General features: G+C 45.0%; 1 protein-coding gene across 1 annotated transcript in view; it reads right to left on the reverse strand.

Moving 5' to 3' along the window:
• Positions 1 to 2492: 2492 nt before the first annotated feature.
• LOC311132620 (disintegrin and metalloproteinase domain-containing protein 33-like) overlaps positions 2493 to 18520 on the reverse strand; it is a 96098-nt gene continuing 80070 nt past the window's right edge. Inside the window, exons 15-23 of the mRNA XM_084165866.1 lie at positions 18350 to 18458; positions 16848 to 17052; positions 15696 to 15773; positions 13220 to 13328; positions 12816 to 12960; positions 7014 to 7113; positions 6286 to 6696; positions 5414 to 5622; positions 2493 to 2621 (exon numbers count right to left, since the gene is read on the reverse strand). Of these exons, the coding sequence (XP_084021992.1) occupies positions 2570 to 2621; positions 5414 to 5622; positions 6286 to 6696; positions 7014 to 7113; positions 12816 to 12960; positions 13220 to 13328; positions 15696 to 15773; positions 16848 to 17052; positions 18350 to 18458 (1418 nt within the window). The 3' untranslated portion in view covers positions 2493 to 2569. The remainder of the gene's footprint in view (positions 2622 to 5413; positions 5623 to 6285; positions 6697 to 7013; positions 7114 to 12815; positions 12961 to 13219; positions 13329 to 15695; positions 15774 to 16847; positions 17053 to 18349; positions 18459 to 18520) is intronic.

Below are 18520 nucleotides of genomic sequence, written 5' to 3' on the forward strand. Positions count from 1 at the left end.
GGGTACTGTTTAATGAAGCTGCCAGTTGAGGACCTGTGAGGCGTCTGTTTCTCAAACTAGACACTCAAATATATTTGTCCTCTTGCTCAGTTGTGCACCGGGGCCTCCCACTCCTCTTTCTATTCTGGTTAGAGGCAGTTTGCGCTGTTCTGTGAAGGGAGTAGTACACAGCGTTGTATGAGATCTTCAGTTTCTTGGCAATTTCTCGCAAGGAATAGCCTTCATTTCTCAGAACAAGAATAGACTGACAAGTTTCAGAAGAAAGTTATTTGTTTCTGGCCATGCTGATCCTGTAATCGAACCCACAATTGCTGATGCTCCAGATACTCAACTAGTCTCAAGAAGGCCAGTTTTATTGCTTCTTTAATCAGCACAACAGTTTTCAGCTGTGCTAACATAATTGCAAAAGGGTTTTCTAATGATCAATTAGTCATTTAAAATGATAAACTTGGATTAGCAAACACAACGTGCCATTGGAACACAGGACTGATGGTTGCTGATAATGGGCCTCTGTACACCTATGTAGATATCCCATTAAAAATCAGCCGTTTCCAGCTACAATAGCCATTTACAACATTAACAATTTCTACACTGTATTTCTGATCAATTTGATGTTATTTTAATGGACAAAAAAATTCCTTTCTTTCGAAAACTAGGACATTTCTAAGTGACCCCAAACTTTTGAACGGTAGTGTATATCCATTAAAATTATGCTGATTCATGATTTCGACTGGCTGAGAAAATCCGCCTGTCTTTTCTCAGTAGTGGAGTGGGAGACCTTGGAATTCAAGGTTGTCTAATACACTTTAATATTTAACAGGATTTTATTGCATTTTGTTTCCTCTGAACTCCTTCAATTATAATGAAATAAAAAGTTTTTGCTTCCTATGATTCATGCTTTTCTAAACCTGAGCTTGCAATGACAATTTCCCCCTTTTTAAATGACAGAATGTCTCTTTTGGGTATTGGAAATTAGGCCAACAATCTATTGATTAAAGATGTGATACTGTACTTTAGAAAATACTACAGCCTTGGGTAAGTCACTGAGGATTGTGTGACGGGTACAGGTGTGTATGTGCATGTGTCATAACTTGTCTGTGTTGAATACTAAGTCAAAGCTGAGGAAAGGTTGATGCCTTTTGAGTGCCAAGTCTCACATCTTCAGCTGTCCCGGCCATGACTTGACTGTTTTATAAATATGGATGGGAGAAAAGTATGAAAAATATAATGTAGATCTCAACCTTAAAAAACACGGACGAAGAAAAAGAAGAAGCCAGTTTTTGTAAAAAAGGTGAGTTTTTTTAATGTAAGAAAATTATACACACAGCATGAGACATTAAAATCAAATTGCGATGATCAACATGCCTCAAAAGTCCTCTTTGGCACATAACACAAACCGTTAAAAAAACCGAAACGTAAACGGACAAGTACACAACCATAATTAGAAAATGCTAGCTAGCGCTATACACGGGGTGCGTAAACGGATTGACAACACAAACAAACAAGGTTTTGGCAATGTGACCACCCCCAGCAATAGCACATCTAAGTCTGCATGTTTTTTTTTTCCATCCGTGCAAAACCGCGTCGTCATCTTTGTCATTGTCACGTTGCCATTTGGGTGAGGTCATAAAAGTCACGATTTTCAAGTTAGACGACAGGACCCTCCATGTTCACTTCAGTACCCCCCTACCCCCTCCTCTTCCTCCCCCTCCTCTTCCTCCCATCCTCTTCCTACCCCCTCCTCTTTCTTCCCTCCTCTTCCTCCCCCTCCTCCTCTTCCTCCCACTCCTCCTCTTCCTCCCCCCTCATCTTCCCTCCTCCCCCTCCTCTCCCTCTCCTCTTCCCTCTCCCCCTCCTCTCCCTCTCCTCCCCCTCCTCTCCCTCTCCTCCCCCTCCTCTTCCCTCCTCCCCCCTCCTCTCCCTCTCCCCCCTCCTCTTCCATCCTCCCCCTCCTCTCTCCTCCTCCCCCTCCTCATCCCTCCCCCTCCTCTTCCTTTCATACTCCCCCTCCTCTTCCCTCCCCCCTCCTCTTCCCTCCCCCTCCTCCCCTCCTCTCTCCTCCTCCCCTCCCCTCCTCCCCCTCCTCTTCCCTCCCTCTCCTCTTCCCTCTCCCCCTCCTCTCCCTCTCCTCCCCCTCCTCTCCCTCTCCTCCCCCTCCTCTTCCCTCCTCCCCCCTCCTCTCCCTCTCCCCCCTCCTCTTCCCTCCCCCCTTCTCTTCCATCCTCCCCCTCCTCTCTCCTCCTCCCCTCCCCTCCTCCCCCTCCTCCCCCTCCTCTTCCTTTCCTCCTCCCCCACCTCTTCCCTCCCCCCCTTCCTCCTCCCCCTCCTCTACCCTCCTCTTCCCTCCTCCCCCTCCTCTTCCTTCCCTCTCCTCCCCCTCCCCTTCCCCCCCCCTCTCCTCCCCCCTCCATCAGCCTCTGCCCTGCCCCCTAGCTATTAATGTTGGACAACACCTGTCTTGTACCAGCCCTCCAACAAGATCGCTGTAGTGCAAATAGGCTGACTGCTGCTGACTGACTTCTGGCTCCTGATAGGCTCCTCTGGGCTAGGCTCAGCTCGGCTCCCAGGGTCATTTTCTGAATGGCGAGGAGACTGTGTTTGGTTTCGCTCCTGGGACCGGTCTGAGAGGAGGAAAGAAAAACACAGGAAGAAAAAGAAAGAAACATCTTTTAACACAGAGCCGACAGAGGCTTGGTGTGTTGTGGCTGGTAGAGTGTTTGGTACAGAGTTTCCAGTGAAACGAGGACAGGGTGATGTTGAGACAGACGTTTGTCTTACACGCCCAGTCTTCAGGCCGACAGAGTTGACAACAGATACTCAAAACGTACATGTTTATGCTTCTAAAAATAAAAGTTCAATGCAAACATTTTGTAAAATATGAAAAATGATTCATTTGAAAATCTCCATTTAAAAACATAGAACAACTCATAAATCCCAACAGCTATCACTCTAAACACAGCAGATAAAAAAAGACTACAAAAGTGTTCGGCTAGTCGCCTTCTTTGCTTCTCAAAGAAATAGAGTGCAGACCTCATCTTGCCGCGTGTCAGATTCCGAGCATAACAGCGAAATAAGGTGAGAATTGATTGTTTGACAAAACGGGTGAAAGCCGAGAGAGATCTGTCTTTGACAATGTGAGCTGTGGCTTATGAACTTCTACCTGCGGTAGGTACTTATCTTCCTGGGTCTAAAGCTCCAGGAGAGTGAGTATACACACACACACACACACACACACACACACACACACACACACACACACACACACAAACACACTGGCTCACCCCCTCGCTATGACAGCTTTGCTGCCGGAGTTGAAAACAGTGTGAGATGGAGAGATACAGGAATCAGGGGAGGAAATATGTTTCAACGATACAGCCCTGTTGTTATTATTATGGGAAATAATAAAATGGCCATTAAAGGGGGGATTGTTGGAGACCTGTTGGAAGAAGCACGTTGAAATAACAACAATGTTAACAATGGCTTATTTATGAGCAACGACTTCTTGGAGTGGCTATTTTAGATTTCATCAGGGAGACTAATATTAGGTCAATTTGATGCCAAGGCAGGAACATTGGACAATTATTTGGAGCTAAAAACAAAGTATATTTATTATAATTTATGGCACTGCTCACGGTGAAGCATAGCTATTAACCACAAAGCCGGCAGTCTCTGTAATGGGTTATAAATGAGAAGAATACAGTTTGAAATGTGAGTCACAGTGATGCATGAAATAGGCTAATTTCCATATATATGTAGCTCAGTGATTCTTGAAAGACGGGACAATCCCCCCCAAAAAATCACCAATAATTTACCTTATATTAACACAATTTGAAATACATATTTTGATAGTCCATTGTATTTGCCATCACACCATGTAAAGGAACAACCTCCTAATTATTAATAAAAAAAATGGTTTTTCATAAAATGCAACTAACTGGATTTCTGTCAAATCTGTTTGACACCATAAAAGGCATTTCATTTTTACATGTATTGTCCAACAAGTGTTTAAAGGCCTTGGCTGTTTCATTCTAACATTAGATTATTCAAATATGTAATGCTTCAGGGCTAATTTAAAGAAAAAATTTGGCCAGTTTTTCTAGAAAAGAACGTATAATAACATTTATAAAGTGAACAAGTCTAGAACAGCATATACTTAAATAGTTTAAGCATACTGTATTGTTGCAGAACAGTGATTAAAACATGTTTTCACAATATTGACAAAAAAATAGATCTTAAGGGGGGTTAGCCATCAGTGATGGAGTTAACGAGCCACTGTCAGAGTTGACAACAGATACTCAAAACGTACATGTTTTTGCTTCTAAAAATAAAAGTTCAATGCAAACATTTAGTAAAATATGAAAAATGATTCATTTGAAAATCCCCATTAAAAACATAACCATTCCATCAGATCGTTCAGCACTCTGACGGAGTTGACGTTAGACAAATATCTGACAAAGTTGATGTTTTATAGAGTTGACAAATTGCACAAGAAAAATCTACTTTAAGTAGTATACTCAGTAGCAATTTAGCCTCAGTTGCTTTATGAACCTGAAACCTAATTAAAATGAACATATTTGAACAATAACTCATATTTTATCTTAATCTATCAGGGAGATGGAGTTTACAGGTTATGGTTGTAACCATGGTAACTTCAATATTGTTTGTTTAAATCTATCAAACGTAGAGGACTTTCGGAACCATGCATTGTCTTGTTGTACAACGTGATGACGACATGAATAAGGGGTCCTTTTGGTAAAGCTGACCCTGCTCATTCCTGATGACTTTTAGACAAATCTGACGGAGTTGACTAAAACTCACAGTTTTAAGAGAAATATTAGAGTCAGAGAAGGCTTTTGCAAGAAACTACATTAGATAATTTATCAGTTAATATTTATTTTTGCCAGCTTTTAGAATTTTAAACACTTTGTGGGGGGATTTTGAAATTGTGATTCTTTGCTCTGGTCAAGCGCATTTCCTGGCATGGAGCCGATATGGAAAATTAATAATATTGAAAATTACAAAAACAAATATTTTCCCTTATAACATTTCCCTAAATGTAATTTTTAAGCTCAAATAATGTTTTTTTTTTTTTTAATTCAACTATAAAAATCAAATTTCCCTGCTAGACAAGGATGGTCACAACTTTCAAGAATCCCTGAGGTAAGTAAGATAATCCTTGCTTTTGCAGTATACCTATGGCCATACCAACATCACATAGTGCCTGCCTGCCTGCCTGCCTGCCTGCCTGCCTGCCTGCCTGCCTGTCTGTCTGTCTGTCTGTCTGCCTGCCTGCCTGCTTGCCTGCCTGCCTGCCTGTCTGCTTGCCTGTCTGCCTGCCTGTCTGCCTGCCTGCCTGCCTGCCTGCCTGCCTGTCTGTCTGCCTGCTCGCCTGCCTGCGTATATCTGGACCCACCTGAGTGCTTTGAGAGGAGGGACGAAAGACAGCTTGCCCACTGGTTTTGGGCCGACGGCAGGGGGCATCATCACCAGCAGCCCATTGGAGGGTTTGGGAGGAACCGCCCTCGCTGGGCTCATGGGTAACACTCCCCCTCGGGCGGGGCTGAGGGGGAGGGGCCTCTGAGGAGGAGAGGGGGAGTGTCTGGGCTGCAGCTCCGACACCAACTGAGAGAGAGAGAGAGAGAGAGAGAGAGAGAGAGAGAGAGAGAGAGAGAGAGAGAGAGAGAGAGAGAGAGAGAGAGAGAGAGAGAGAGAGAGAGAGAGAGAGAGAGAAAAGGTGAGATAACAAGTGAGAGAAATTTAAAGGAGAAGAGAGAAACAGGCAAAAGAGGAGAGAGAGGGAGAAACAGTAGACCTTAGAACATGATCAGCGCCAGAACAAAGCACTTCACCATATCACACACTCCTAATACACTCCAAATGATACCAGGAATAGAGCAGGATTTTATAAAACAACTCAAGCTGTTTTTAATCCGGTGGTTGGCAGGCTTTGTCTGAATTCATGGTGTGTTATTTCATTACAGTGTACCTCTACCTCCGCTCTTACATGTTTATCAAAAAACAACTGCAGAGACATTCATTTCGCACAAACACAGAGCAATATTAAATTCAAGGCCAAATGCGATTTTCGAAGGCTTTTTACAGCTTATAGGCAAATATTGGAAAATGTTGAGGAAATCAATGGAAAACAATAAGAAGATTAAAACAAAAACGTTGCTATTTCATCTAGTTCCTCTGTCCAACAAAATCGTCTTAGTAAAAACAACAGACGCTGGATGGTCTTTAAAACAGACAATAAAAATTAGAGTGAAAAAAAGACAAACTTACCAGTGGTGATCGTGTTGGGTTGGATACCAGTGGTGATCGTGTTGGGTTGGATACCAGTGGTGATCGTGTTGGGTTGGATACCAGTGGTGATCGTGTTGGGTTGGATACCAGTGGTGATCGTGTTGGGTTGGATACCAGTGGTGATCGTGTTGGGTTGGATACCAGTGGTGATCGTGTTGGGTTGAGGGGAAGCGGTTTCTTGGGTGGCGTAAGGTTTTGAGGGGGGGCGGGGGATTTTGGCGGGGCCCCGGTGGACTTGACAAGTAAAGGTGGGTGGACCACCTTGAAGCCCCGCGGTGTGTTGTGAGGCGAGGGGGCGGGCCTTAGGGGACGCAAGATGTTGACTGGCTGAGTGCCGTTAGGGGCGGGGCCTGGCCGGAGAGGTAGAACCTCTTTGCTGGTGTGAGGGAGCTGTAGGGAGAGAAAAGACAAGGGTTAGAACCTTTTTTTTTTGTTGTTAAGAACTTTTTTTTGGATTATGACATTAAAGTTTTATATGAAGTATTTGTTGAAAAAAAATAAAAAATACTAAATTGGAGGCAGATTGTGACAGTTGCTAAGACAGAACATTGACACGCAGAGCCACAGTTGTAAATATGGCAATTTAACCAGCTTGCCTTTTAGTTGAATGTCTTTAGTTCTTCACAGAAACACGGAGAGAAACATTGCCAGCGTACAGAGAGACGGAAGTCAAATCAGATTTAACTCCCCTCTCCTTTGACACTCACCCCCTTGTGACTGTTTCCTTTGTTCGCTGGACCCACCACCTTCAGATGAAACGCCGGGTTGAGGTGTCCATTCTTACCCTTCTCCATGGAGCCTTCAAGTCTGTGGGAATACGGAGGATGAAGAAAGGAAATGAAGGACTTTATGTCACAGGGGTGTTAGAAGGCCATCGACTAGACAGATTTATTCTGAAGGCTGTGCTGGCTTTTCAATCCTTTGTTCTACTGATTTGATAGTCACCAGTTGTGGGGGATTGGGCAAACATTACGCTGTCTGTGTCTGTGTCTGTGTGTCTGTGTCTGTGTGTCTTTGTGTGCCCCAGATGTCACAGTTTGTGTCCCCATCAAGCATTCTCAAGGAGTTTGATGCGAGGAGGAGGAGGTCGAGGAGCAGGTCGAGGAGCAGGTTGAGGAGGAGGTCGAGGAGGAGGTCAAGGAGCAGGTCGAGGAGGAAGTTGAGGAGCAGGTCGAGGAGGAGGTGGAGGAGGAGGTGGAGGAGGAGGAGGAGGTTGAGGAGCAGTTCGAGGAGCAGGTCAAGGAGGAGGTCAAGGAGGAGGTCGAGGAGCAGGTCGAGGTTGAGGAGCAGGTCGAGGAGGAGGTGGAGGAGGTGGAGGAGCAGGTGGAGGAGAAGGTCGAGGAGGAGGTGGAGGAGGAGGTGGAGGAGGAGGTGGAGGAGCAGGTGGAGGAGAAGGTCGAGGAGGAGGTGGAGGAGCAGGTCAAGGAGCACACACATACACACTAAAATACATCAATACACAGTATCCTCCCTAATCAACCACACACAGTATCCTCCCTAATCAACAATACACAGTATCCTCCCTAATCAACCACACACAGTATCCTCCCTAATCAACCACACACAGTATCCTCCCTAATCAACCATACACAGAATCCTCCCTAATCAACCATACACAGTATCCCGTTACTGAACTGTAAACGAACCCAAACTATTGGCTCCGAAACTAAAAAGAAGAAACCCACTGCAGCTGGTCTCCGCTAAAGAGCCTTTTAATCATCTAACAAGAAGTGTCATATTCTGTAGGGTTAAATATTCCTTCAGAAGACTCCTTTGTCCCGCCTCTGTTTAATTTAATTAGACCCCTTTTCCAGTCCAATACCAATGATTAACCTATTTTTCTCTGTCCATTCAGAAGGTCAACAGAGCTTTATTTTCAGGGGCACCACGGCAGAATACCTCCCTCTCTCAGTCTGGACTTCATCCAACAACCAGGCTGATCCATATCCCGTAAACTACACTGTCCGACAGGCCTGTTTTCAGAGGCACTAACTCACTCAGCGTTCTGATGCCCGGTCTTTGTGTGTACAGGTATATCGGTCTTCTACTGGAGGAGAGGGGAAGGTAGTAGATTTTATGAGAGTACAGTACATTTGTTTACCCCTATAAAAGTGTTGTGATGGTGCAGAAAGTGAAGAGTGGGCAGATTGCAGTCAGAGGATGACGTGTGTGCAGTAGTAGTAAGTCACAGCTACAAACCCATCCAGCATCCTGGTGTTATCTCTCTAGCTACAAACCCATCCAGCATCCTGGTGTTATCTCTCTAGCTACAAACCCATCCAACATCCTGGTGTTATCTCTCTAGCTACAAACCCATCCAGCATCCTGGTGTTATCTCTCTAGCTACAAACCCATCCAGCATCCTGGTGTTATCTCTCTAGCTACAAACCCATCCAGCATCCGGGTGTTATCTCTCTAGCTACAAACCCATCCAACATCCTGGTGTTATCTCTCTAGCTACAAACCCATCCAGCATCCTGGTGTTATCTCTCTAGCTACAAACCCATCCAGCATCCTGGTGTTATCTCTCTAGCTACAAACCCATCCAGCATCCGGGTGTTATCTCTCTAGCTACAAACCCATCCAACATCCTGGTGTTATCTCTCTAGCTACAAACCCATCGAGCATCCGGGTGTTATCTCTCTAGCTACAAACTCATCCAGCATCCGGGTGTTATATCTCTAGCTACAAACCCATCCAGCATCCTGGTGTTATCTCTCTAGCTACAAACCCATCCAGCATCCGGGTGTTATCTCTCTAGCTACAAACCCATCCAACATCCTGGTGTTATCTCTCTAGCTACAAACCCATCCAGCATCCTGGTGTTATCTCTCTAGCTACAAACCCATCCAGCATCTGGGTGTTATCTCTCTAGCTACAAACCCATCCAGCATCCTGGTGTTATCTCTCTAGCTACAAACCCATCCAGCATCCGGGTGTTATCTCTCTAGCTACAAACCCATCCAGCATCCTGGTGTTATCTCTCTAGCTACAAACCCATCCAGCATCCGGGTGTTATCTCTCTAGCCACAAACCCATCCAACATCCTGATGTTATCTCTCTAGCTACAAACACATCCAGCATCCTGGTGTTATCTCTCTAGCTACAAACCCATCCAGCATCCGGGTGTTATCTCTCTAGCTACAAACCCATCCAGCATCCTGGTGTTATCTCTCTAGCTACAAACCCATCCAGCATCCGGGTGTTATCTCTCTAGCTACAAACCCATCCAGCATCCTGGTGTATCTCTCTAGCTACAAACCCATCCAGCATCCGGGTGTTATCTCTCTAGCTACAAACCCATCCAACATCCTGGTGTTATCTCTCTAGCTACAAACCCATCCAGCATCCGGGTGTTATCTCTCTAGCTACAAACTCATCCAGCATCCGGGTGTTATATCTCTAGCTACAAACCCATCCAGCATCCTGGTGTTATCTCTCTAGCTACAAACCCATCCAGCATCCGGGTGTTATCTCTCTAGCTACAAACCCATCCAGCATCCTGGTGTTATCTCTCTAGCTACAAACCCATCCAGCATCCTGGTGTTATCTCTCTAGCTACAAACCCATCCAGCATCCGGGTGTTATCTCTCTAGCTACAAACCCATCCAGCATCCTGGTGTTATCTCTCTAGCTACAAACCCATCCAGCATCTGGGTGTTATCTCTCTAGCTACAAACCCATCCAACATCCTGGTGTTATCTCTCTAGCTACAAACCCATCCAGCATCCGGGTGTTATCTCTCTAGCTACAAACTCATCCAGCATCCGGGTGTTATATCTCTAGCTACAAACCCATCCAGCATCCTGGTGTTATCTCTCTAGCTACAAACCCATCCAGCATCCGGGTTTTATCTCTCTAGCTACAAACCCATCCAGCATCCGGGTGTTATCTCTCTAGCTACAAACCCATCCAGCATCCTGGTGTTATCGCTCTAGCTACAAACCCATCCAGCATCCGGGTGTTATCTCTCTAGCTACAAACTCATCCAGCATCCGGGTGTTATATCTCTAGCTACAAACCCATCCAGCATCCTGGTGTTATCTCTCTAGCTACAAACCCATCCAGCATCCGGGTGTTATCTCTCTAGCTACAAACCCATCCAGCATCCGGGTGTTATCTCTCTAGCTACAAACCCATCCAACATCCTGGTGTTATCTCTCTAGCTACAAACCCATCGAGCATCCGGGTGTTATCTCTCTAGCTACAAACTCATCCAGCATCCGGGTGTTATATCTCTAGCTACAAACCCATCCAGCATCCTGGTGTTATCTCTCTAGCTACAAACCCATCCAGCATCCGGGTGTTATCTCTCTAGCTACAAACCCATCCAACATCCTGGTGTTATCTCTCTAGCTACAAACCCATCCAGCATCCTGGTGTTATCTCTCTAGCTACAAACCCATCCAGCATCTGGGTGTTATCTCTCTAGCTACAAACCCATCCAGCATCCTGGTGTTATCTCTCTAGCTACAAACCCATCCAGCATCCGGGTGTTATCTCTCTAGCTACAAACCCATCCAGCATCCTGGTGTTATCTCTCTAGCTACAAACCCATCCAGCATCCGGGTGTTATCTCTCTAGCCACAAACCCATCCAACATCCTGATGTTATCTCTCTAGCTACAAACACATCCAGCATCCTGGTGTTATCTCTCTAGCTACAAACCCATCCAGCATCCGGGTGTTATCTCTCTAGCTACAAACCCATCCAGCATCCTGGTGTTATCTCTCTAGCTACAAACCCATCCAGCATCCGGGTGTTATCTCTCTAGCTACAAACCCATCCAGCATCCTGGTGTATCTCTCTAGCTACAAACCCATCCAGCATCCGGGTGTTATCTCTCTAGCTACAAACCCATCCAACATCCTGGTGTTATCTCTCTAGCTACAAACCCATCCAGCATCCGGGTGTTATCTCTCTAGCTACAAACTCATCCAGCATCCGGGTGTTATATCTCTAGCTACAAACCCATCCAGCATCCTGGTGTTATCTCTCTAGCTACAAACCCATCCAGCATCCGGGTGTTATCTCTCTAGCTACAAACCCATCCAGCATCCTGGTGTTATCTCTCTAGCTACAAACCCATCCAGCATCCTGGTGTTATCTCTCTAGCTACAAACCCATCCAGCATCCGGGTGTTATCTCTCTAGCTACAAACCCATCCAGCATCCTGGTGTTATCTCTCTAGCTACAAACCCATCCAGCATCTGGGTGTTATCTCTCTAGCTACAAACCCATCCAACATCCTGGTGTTATCTCTCTAGCTACAAACCCATCCAGCATCCGGGTGTTATCTCTCTAGCTACAAACTCATCCAGCATCCGGGTGTTATATCTCTAGCTACAAACCCATCCAGCATCCTGGTGTTATCTCTCTAGCTACAAACCCATCCAGCATCCGGGTTTTATCTCTCTAGCTACAAACCCATCCAGCATCCGGGTGTTATCTCTCTAGCTACAAACCCATCCAGCATCCTGGTGTTATCGCTCTAGCTACAAACCCATCCAGCATCCGGGTGTTATCTCTCTAGCTACAAACTCATCCAGCATCCGGGTGTTATATCTCTAGCTACAAACCCATCCAGCATCCTGGTGTTATCTCTCTAGCTACAAACCCATCCAGCATCCGGGTGTTATCTCTCTAGCTACAAACCCATCCAGCATCCTGGTGTTATCTCTCTAGCTACAAACCCATCCAGCATCCGGGTGTTATCTCTCTAGCTACAAACCCATCCAACATCCTTGTGTTATCTCTCTAGCTACAAACCCATCCAGCATCCTGGTGTTATCTCTCTAGCTACAAACCCATCCAGCATCCGGGTGTTATCTCTCTAGCTACAAACCCATACAGCATCCTGGTGTTATCTCTCTAGCTACAAACCCATCCAGCATCCGGGTGTTATCTCTCTAGCTACAAACCCATCCAGCATCCTGGTGTTATCTCTCTAGCTACAAACCCATCCAGCATCCGGGTGTTATCTCTCTAGCTACAAACCCATCCAGCATCCTGGTGTTATCTCTCTAGCTACAAACCCATACAGCATCCTGGTGTTATCTCTCTAGCTACAAACCCATCCAGCATCCGGGTGTTATCTCTCTAGCTACAAACCCATCCAGCATCCTGGTGTTATCTCTCTAGCTACAAACCCATCCAGCATCCGGGTGTTATCTCTCTAGCTACAAACCCATCCAACATCCTGGTGTTATCTCTCTAGCTACAAACCCATCCAACATCCTGGTGTTATCTCTCTAGCTACAAACCCATCCAACATCCTGGTGTTATCTCTCTAGCTACAAACCCATCCATCATCCTGGTGTTATCGGTCTCTGAGTAATTAGATTATTCTAGAGTTCAATCCATTGTCGAAACAAAACCTCTTGTATAGAGTGCCATTTTCTTATACAAGCTTTGTGAAGCATCTATGTTGGCCTCATGAAGGGCTTATGAAAGGGTTTATGAAGTCTTCATTAAGCCTTATAGAGGCGCGGCCAGCGACTGTTAGTTACCTGTTAGCCTTGTTGTTCTTGTCTCTCTGGGAGAGCCACTTGTGGTAGTAGGAGCTCTTGGTCTTATAGCAGTAGAAGGTGATGAGGATCCCAGGTAGGAGAACCAGGAAGACAAACAGAAGAGCTACCACCAAGCCCAGCTGACCTGGAGTACACATAGAGGGAAAATAACGTTACTCACTTCTATAGAAACCTTTTCTAGAAGCATCTGATAAGTGACCAAATGACCTCTTAAAAAATAGATTTAGAACTGGTGGAAGAATGCTTCAACTGGGCAATGAAACATCAAGGCTGTGCCAATGTTACATTCAGATGGTGTGTGAAGGTTGATAGGGGGGGAGTCGTGAAGGAAAGGAAGGAGCGTGTGTGTGTGTGTGTGTGTGTGTGTGTGAAGGTCAACTCACTGTGGTACTGGATAGGCCCACTGTCCACGCTGCCCCCCAGACCAAGCTTCTCACAGAAGGGAGGTGCCCACCCTCGGTTACAGTGGCAGTTACCATTGCTGTTGCACACCTGTGGATAACACACACACACACACACACACACACACACACACACACACACACACACCACACACACACACACACACACCACACGCACGCACGCACGCACACACACACACACACACACACACACACACACACACACACACACACACACACACACACACACACACACACACACACACACACACACACATACATACACACATACACACACACACACACACACACACACACACACACACACACACACACACACACAGTGTTACCGTGATGACCTTACACTACGTGTCTGGAGAAGTGGCAAGTGAATTCAGCATGCTACGTTTTTGTTTACTACAGGAGGTGTTTGAAACCGACAAGACTTTCTTTCTCTGTGAAGTCTCACTGAGATTCTGCTGTCTGGTGCTAAACACTTAAACTAACTGTATCGTTTTGAATGCTGAACTGAACAAACTGAATGACTTTGAATGTTAAACTGAATGACTTTGAATATTGAAATAACTGCACGATTTGAACGTTGAAACAAACTCTGACTTTGAATACTGAACCAAACTCTATGACATTGGGTGTTGAACGAACTTTGAATGAAAGTGTTATAGTTCTTTGTGCCGAGTTTGGCAATCAAAGACCTTGGCGTTGCAAATCCACTTGTTTGATACTCATATCAAAACCCTTTCTGAAGAATAACATGTTCCACTTGATTACTATCGCCAGACATTCTGCATCATACAGTATTTCCTGCTGCTAAATTATGTAGAAAAATACTTTCCATGCCTTAACTACACCAATACAATTATCATATCACTGATTAGAAACATGCTTGTTGACTCCTTCTGAATGCGTCATTAAAATACATGTTAGCCATCATGAAGGCCAGCCAAATATTTTTTGGGTCTCCAAGTGTTTTTACAAAAAAAGTTCCCTTTTTAGTCTCTCAATAATTCTGACAGCTCTTGTGACCCTCTGAAGTTGTTTTGTGAATATTTTTCATGCTTCTCAAACCCAAAGAAGAAACCAAGAGTCACGATGATAGATGCAGTGAAGCTGCAGAGCCAAGATGATAGATGCAGTGAAGCTGCAGAGCCAAGATGATACAGTAGATGCAGTGATGCAGTGAAGCTGCTTCTTCGTTTGTACGCTAGCAAAGCTACAGATGCTAGTCGCTTTTCTTTCTCCATTCGCGCTGCTCTCTTTAAGCCCGGGGATCAATAGGAACCCAAATGATAATGCAAATGAAAAAGTCACAAAAGAGAAGAGAGGGGGAAAACAATGTTTTAAATAATCCCTCCTCAGAACTATTTCCATTTGCTGGCCTTTCAGAGCGAGGGAGTAAGCAAAACAGGACAAATGAAGACTTTTTAAACAGGGCAGAGAGAGTGAGAGAAAGATAGAGAACGACTGACAGAACAAGAGAAGGAGATGATTAAAGAATGAGAGCGTGTTCTGTTTGTCTCTAGGGCTCAGGAAGCTGTTGGTTGAGGAGATTGAAAACATTATAGAATGCCAGCGCCTCGCTAATAGAAGCCCTCTCGCTTACTGAGAGTCAACAGTTTTCCGCTTCTAAGATGGCCGACCTGGAGGGCCCGTTTTAAGAACGAAACGTTGGGGTGTGAAATTACCTCTGTCTATGTCTCTGGTGCCGAAAAGCGGCACGCCACTAAACAGCTGACAGTGATATATGGGAGTCATGACAATGAAAACAAAGTTAGGCCTAGATTCCTATAGGGACAGGTGGTTAAAATCGTACACAATGCAACACAATGTTTATTGTCTCATAAACAAAGATGTGATCTGCCATCTCTCCTTGTGGCTACACAGTACTTAACCAACAAATAGTTTATGGCTTCAGGTGTTGTGTTGCTACCATCCATTTCTCCTGTTTTACAAGAGCTATAGTGACAGCCGTCTGCCTTCGCCCCAAGGACGATGTGTAACAATAAGATTACAGGGATGGGGAAAAGTGTCTGTGTGTCTGTGTCTGTGTATGTGTCTGTGTCTCTGTGTGTCTGTGTCTGTGTGTATGTGTGTATGTGTGTCTGTGTATGCGTCTGTGTCTGTGTGTCTGTGTCTGTGTGTGTGTGTCTGTGTCTGTGTGTCTGTGTCTGTGTGTCTGTGTCTGTGTGTCTGTGTATGTGTCTGTGTGTCTGTGTCTGTGTGTCTGTGTGTCTGTGTGTATGTGTGTCTGTGTCTGTGTCTGTGTGTATGTGTCTGTGTGTCTGTGTGTGTCTGTGTGTGTCTGTGTGTCTGTGTGTCTGTCTGTGTGTCTGTGTCTGTGTCTGTGTGTCTGTGTGTGTCTGGGTGTGTCTGTCTGTGTGTCTGTCTGTGTGTGTGTCTGTGTGTCTGTGTGTCTGTGTGTCTGTGGCCTAGTGCTTACCCCATGGCCATGGCAACGTGTGATGCAGCTCTCCAGCTCGGTGAAGGAGGCATTTTGGCACCGGCGGTCCCTGCAAACCTGCAGTAACACAAACAATGTTTAGATTTCACACACACACTGAGGAACACTGTTGTAGAAGGTGTGTGAGGCAGTGTGGGCGCAGGGTCGTGCCGCAGTGTTTTGGCTCGGTGTGGTAACTCAGTGGGTGCATGCCTGTCTACAAATGTAATGTATGTACACATTTAAGATTATTACGGTATATAGTATGAATCACAATTGAGTAAAGCTTACAGGTTTTGGATGAGGTAGAGAAATTCATTACATCACTAGTAGACACCCAATCAATACAAATATAATAATACTAATATAATCAATACTAACATAATAATACAAGCTGAAATAATAACATAGAACAAGTTTACAGTACTGTCTATGATACATTTTACAGTACTGTCTATGATACATTTTACAGTACTGTCTATGATACATTTTACAGTACTGTCTATGATACATTTTACAGTACTGTCTATGATACATTTTACAGTACTGTCTATGATACATTTTACAGTACTGTCTATGATAAATATTACAGTACAGTCTATGATACATTTTACAGTACTGTCTATGATAAATATTACAGTACAGTCTATGATACATTTTACAGTACTGTCTATGATAAATATTACAGTACAGTCCATGATACATTTTACAGTACTGTCTATGATACATTTTACAGTACAGTCTATGATACATTTTACAGTACTGTCTATGATACATTTTACAGTACTGTCTATGATACATTTTACAGTACTGTCTATGATACATTTTACAGTACTGTCTATGATACATTTTACAGTACAGTCTATGATACATTTTACAGTACTGTCTATGATACATTTTACAGTACAGTCTATGATACATTTTACAGTACTGTCTATGATAAATATTACAGTACAGTCTATGATACATTTTACAGTACTGTCTATGATACATTTTACAGTACTGTCTATTATACATTTTACAGTACAGTCTATGATACATTTTACAGTACTGTCTATGATAAATATTACAGTACAGTCTATGATACATTTTACAGTACTGTCTATGATAAAGATAAAAGTAGATTTGTATTAGACTGCAACCACCACTTACCTTCCCCTCTCCACACTTGGTGCCGGTCATGACGAGACCTGGGTCCGGGAGGTCCCCCTGTCCATCCTGGGTGGTGTAGACGTACGTCCCCCTGCACTTCACCTCCATGCCGTCCGTACGGATGGTGGTGTCTATGGACACTGCGTTGGTGCCCTTGGGCTTCTTGGCCGCGCTGTGGCACTGGATCTTCCCACATTTGGCATCGCTGGGGGGCGGACACACAGTGCACATGAATGAATGACGGACACACACGAGAGACAGACAGATGGACGGCGGATGGAAGGACAGACAGACAGACAGACAACAAAGCATCCACGGGGAAACAAAGACAAGAAGAAGATTAACGGCTTGTGAAAGTAAACGACTCGTAGCTTATATCTAAACGTCCTAATTGGTAGAGGTCCTAGCGTACCCCAAGATCTCCTTGACTGACGGCTGGCCAACAAACATTGTAACGTCTCCATGTCGCTTATGGGATTCTCTCTAATTCAGTTGGACTGTGGCGTATTATTTCGGACACAAGGCTGCCTTTGAATGCCTTCATCTGAGGCCTAATTTGCATAGCTAAAATGCTAATTTGGATCCATTTAATTAGCTCTGGCGCGGCGACATGAAAACGGTCTCTGAGACACGCTGCTGCACTTTACAGTTCACAAAGGGCCGCGGCGCGGCTTGGCGTGGCGTGGCTTGGCGTGGCGTGGCGCGGCTTGGCGTGGCGTGGCGTGGCGTGGCTTGGCGTGGCGTGGCTTGTGTGAGTTACTGTACATGGATAAACTATCAAGTTCAAGACGAGGACGGTGCTCGCCTTTTTAAAGGACTCGTGGGCAGCAAGGAAAACCACTGCATGTCAGACTGTGTAGTAGTGTGTTATGGTTAAGGACAGGAGTTGTTCATGTGATTTGACAAGGAAAAACTCTGGGTCCTTATAAGTTATATAGCAGATCATGGATGGCCCTGGATGGCTGAAGTGTGTGCAGGCTTTTGTTCCAGACCAACACTAACAGAACTGACTTCACTCCAGGACCCACAGAATTATGGTTTGGCCTCCCCTGGTCCATGCTATAGTGTCTCAACACTTTACAACTATGAACAGGCAATGTACATTTTACATTTACATTTTATTCATTTAGCAGACGCTCTTATCCAGAGCGACTTACAGTTAGTGAATACATATTTTTTTATACTGGCCCCCCGTGGGAATCGAACCCACAACCCTGGCGTTGCAAACGCCATGCTCTATCAACTGAGCTACATCCCTGCCGGCCATTCCCTCCCCTACCCTGGACGACGCTGGGCCAATTGTGCGACGCCCATGAGTCTCCCGGTCGCGGCCGGCGGCGACAGAGCCTGGATTCGAACCAGGATCTAGTGGCACAGTTAGCACTGCGATGCAGTGCCTTAGACCACTGCGCCACTCAGGAGGTTAGATAGTTAGATTAGATTGTAGTTTAATTGGAACTGCTATGCCGCGTTATGAAGGTTTATAACATGTTCCCACTTACCTTTTCTGGCACTTCATGTAGTTTCCCTGTCTGTCCTTCCCACAGTTTCCAAACGCGTTCCCTGCTGCGTTGACGTCTTGAAAGCAGGCGTTGTGCGCTGGCCGGGCACCTGAGACATAAAAATCCATAATGTAAATAATAGTTACTATAGCAACCACTCACTCATGAGAA

Source organism: Coregonus lavaretus (genome assembly GCF_964263955.1).
Source record: "Coregonus lavaretus genome assembly, chromosome: 7".
Classification (NCBI taxonomy): Eukaryota; Metazoa; Chordata; class Actinopteri; order Salmoniformes; family Salmonidae; genus Coregonus; species Coregonus lavaretus.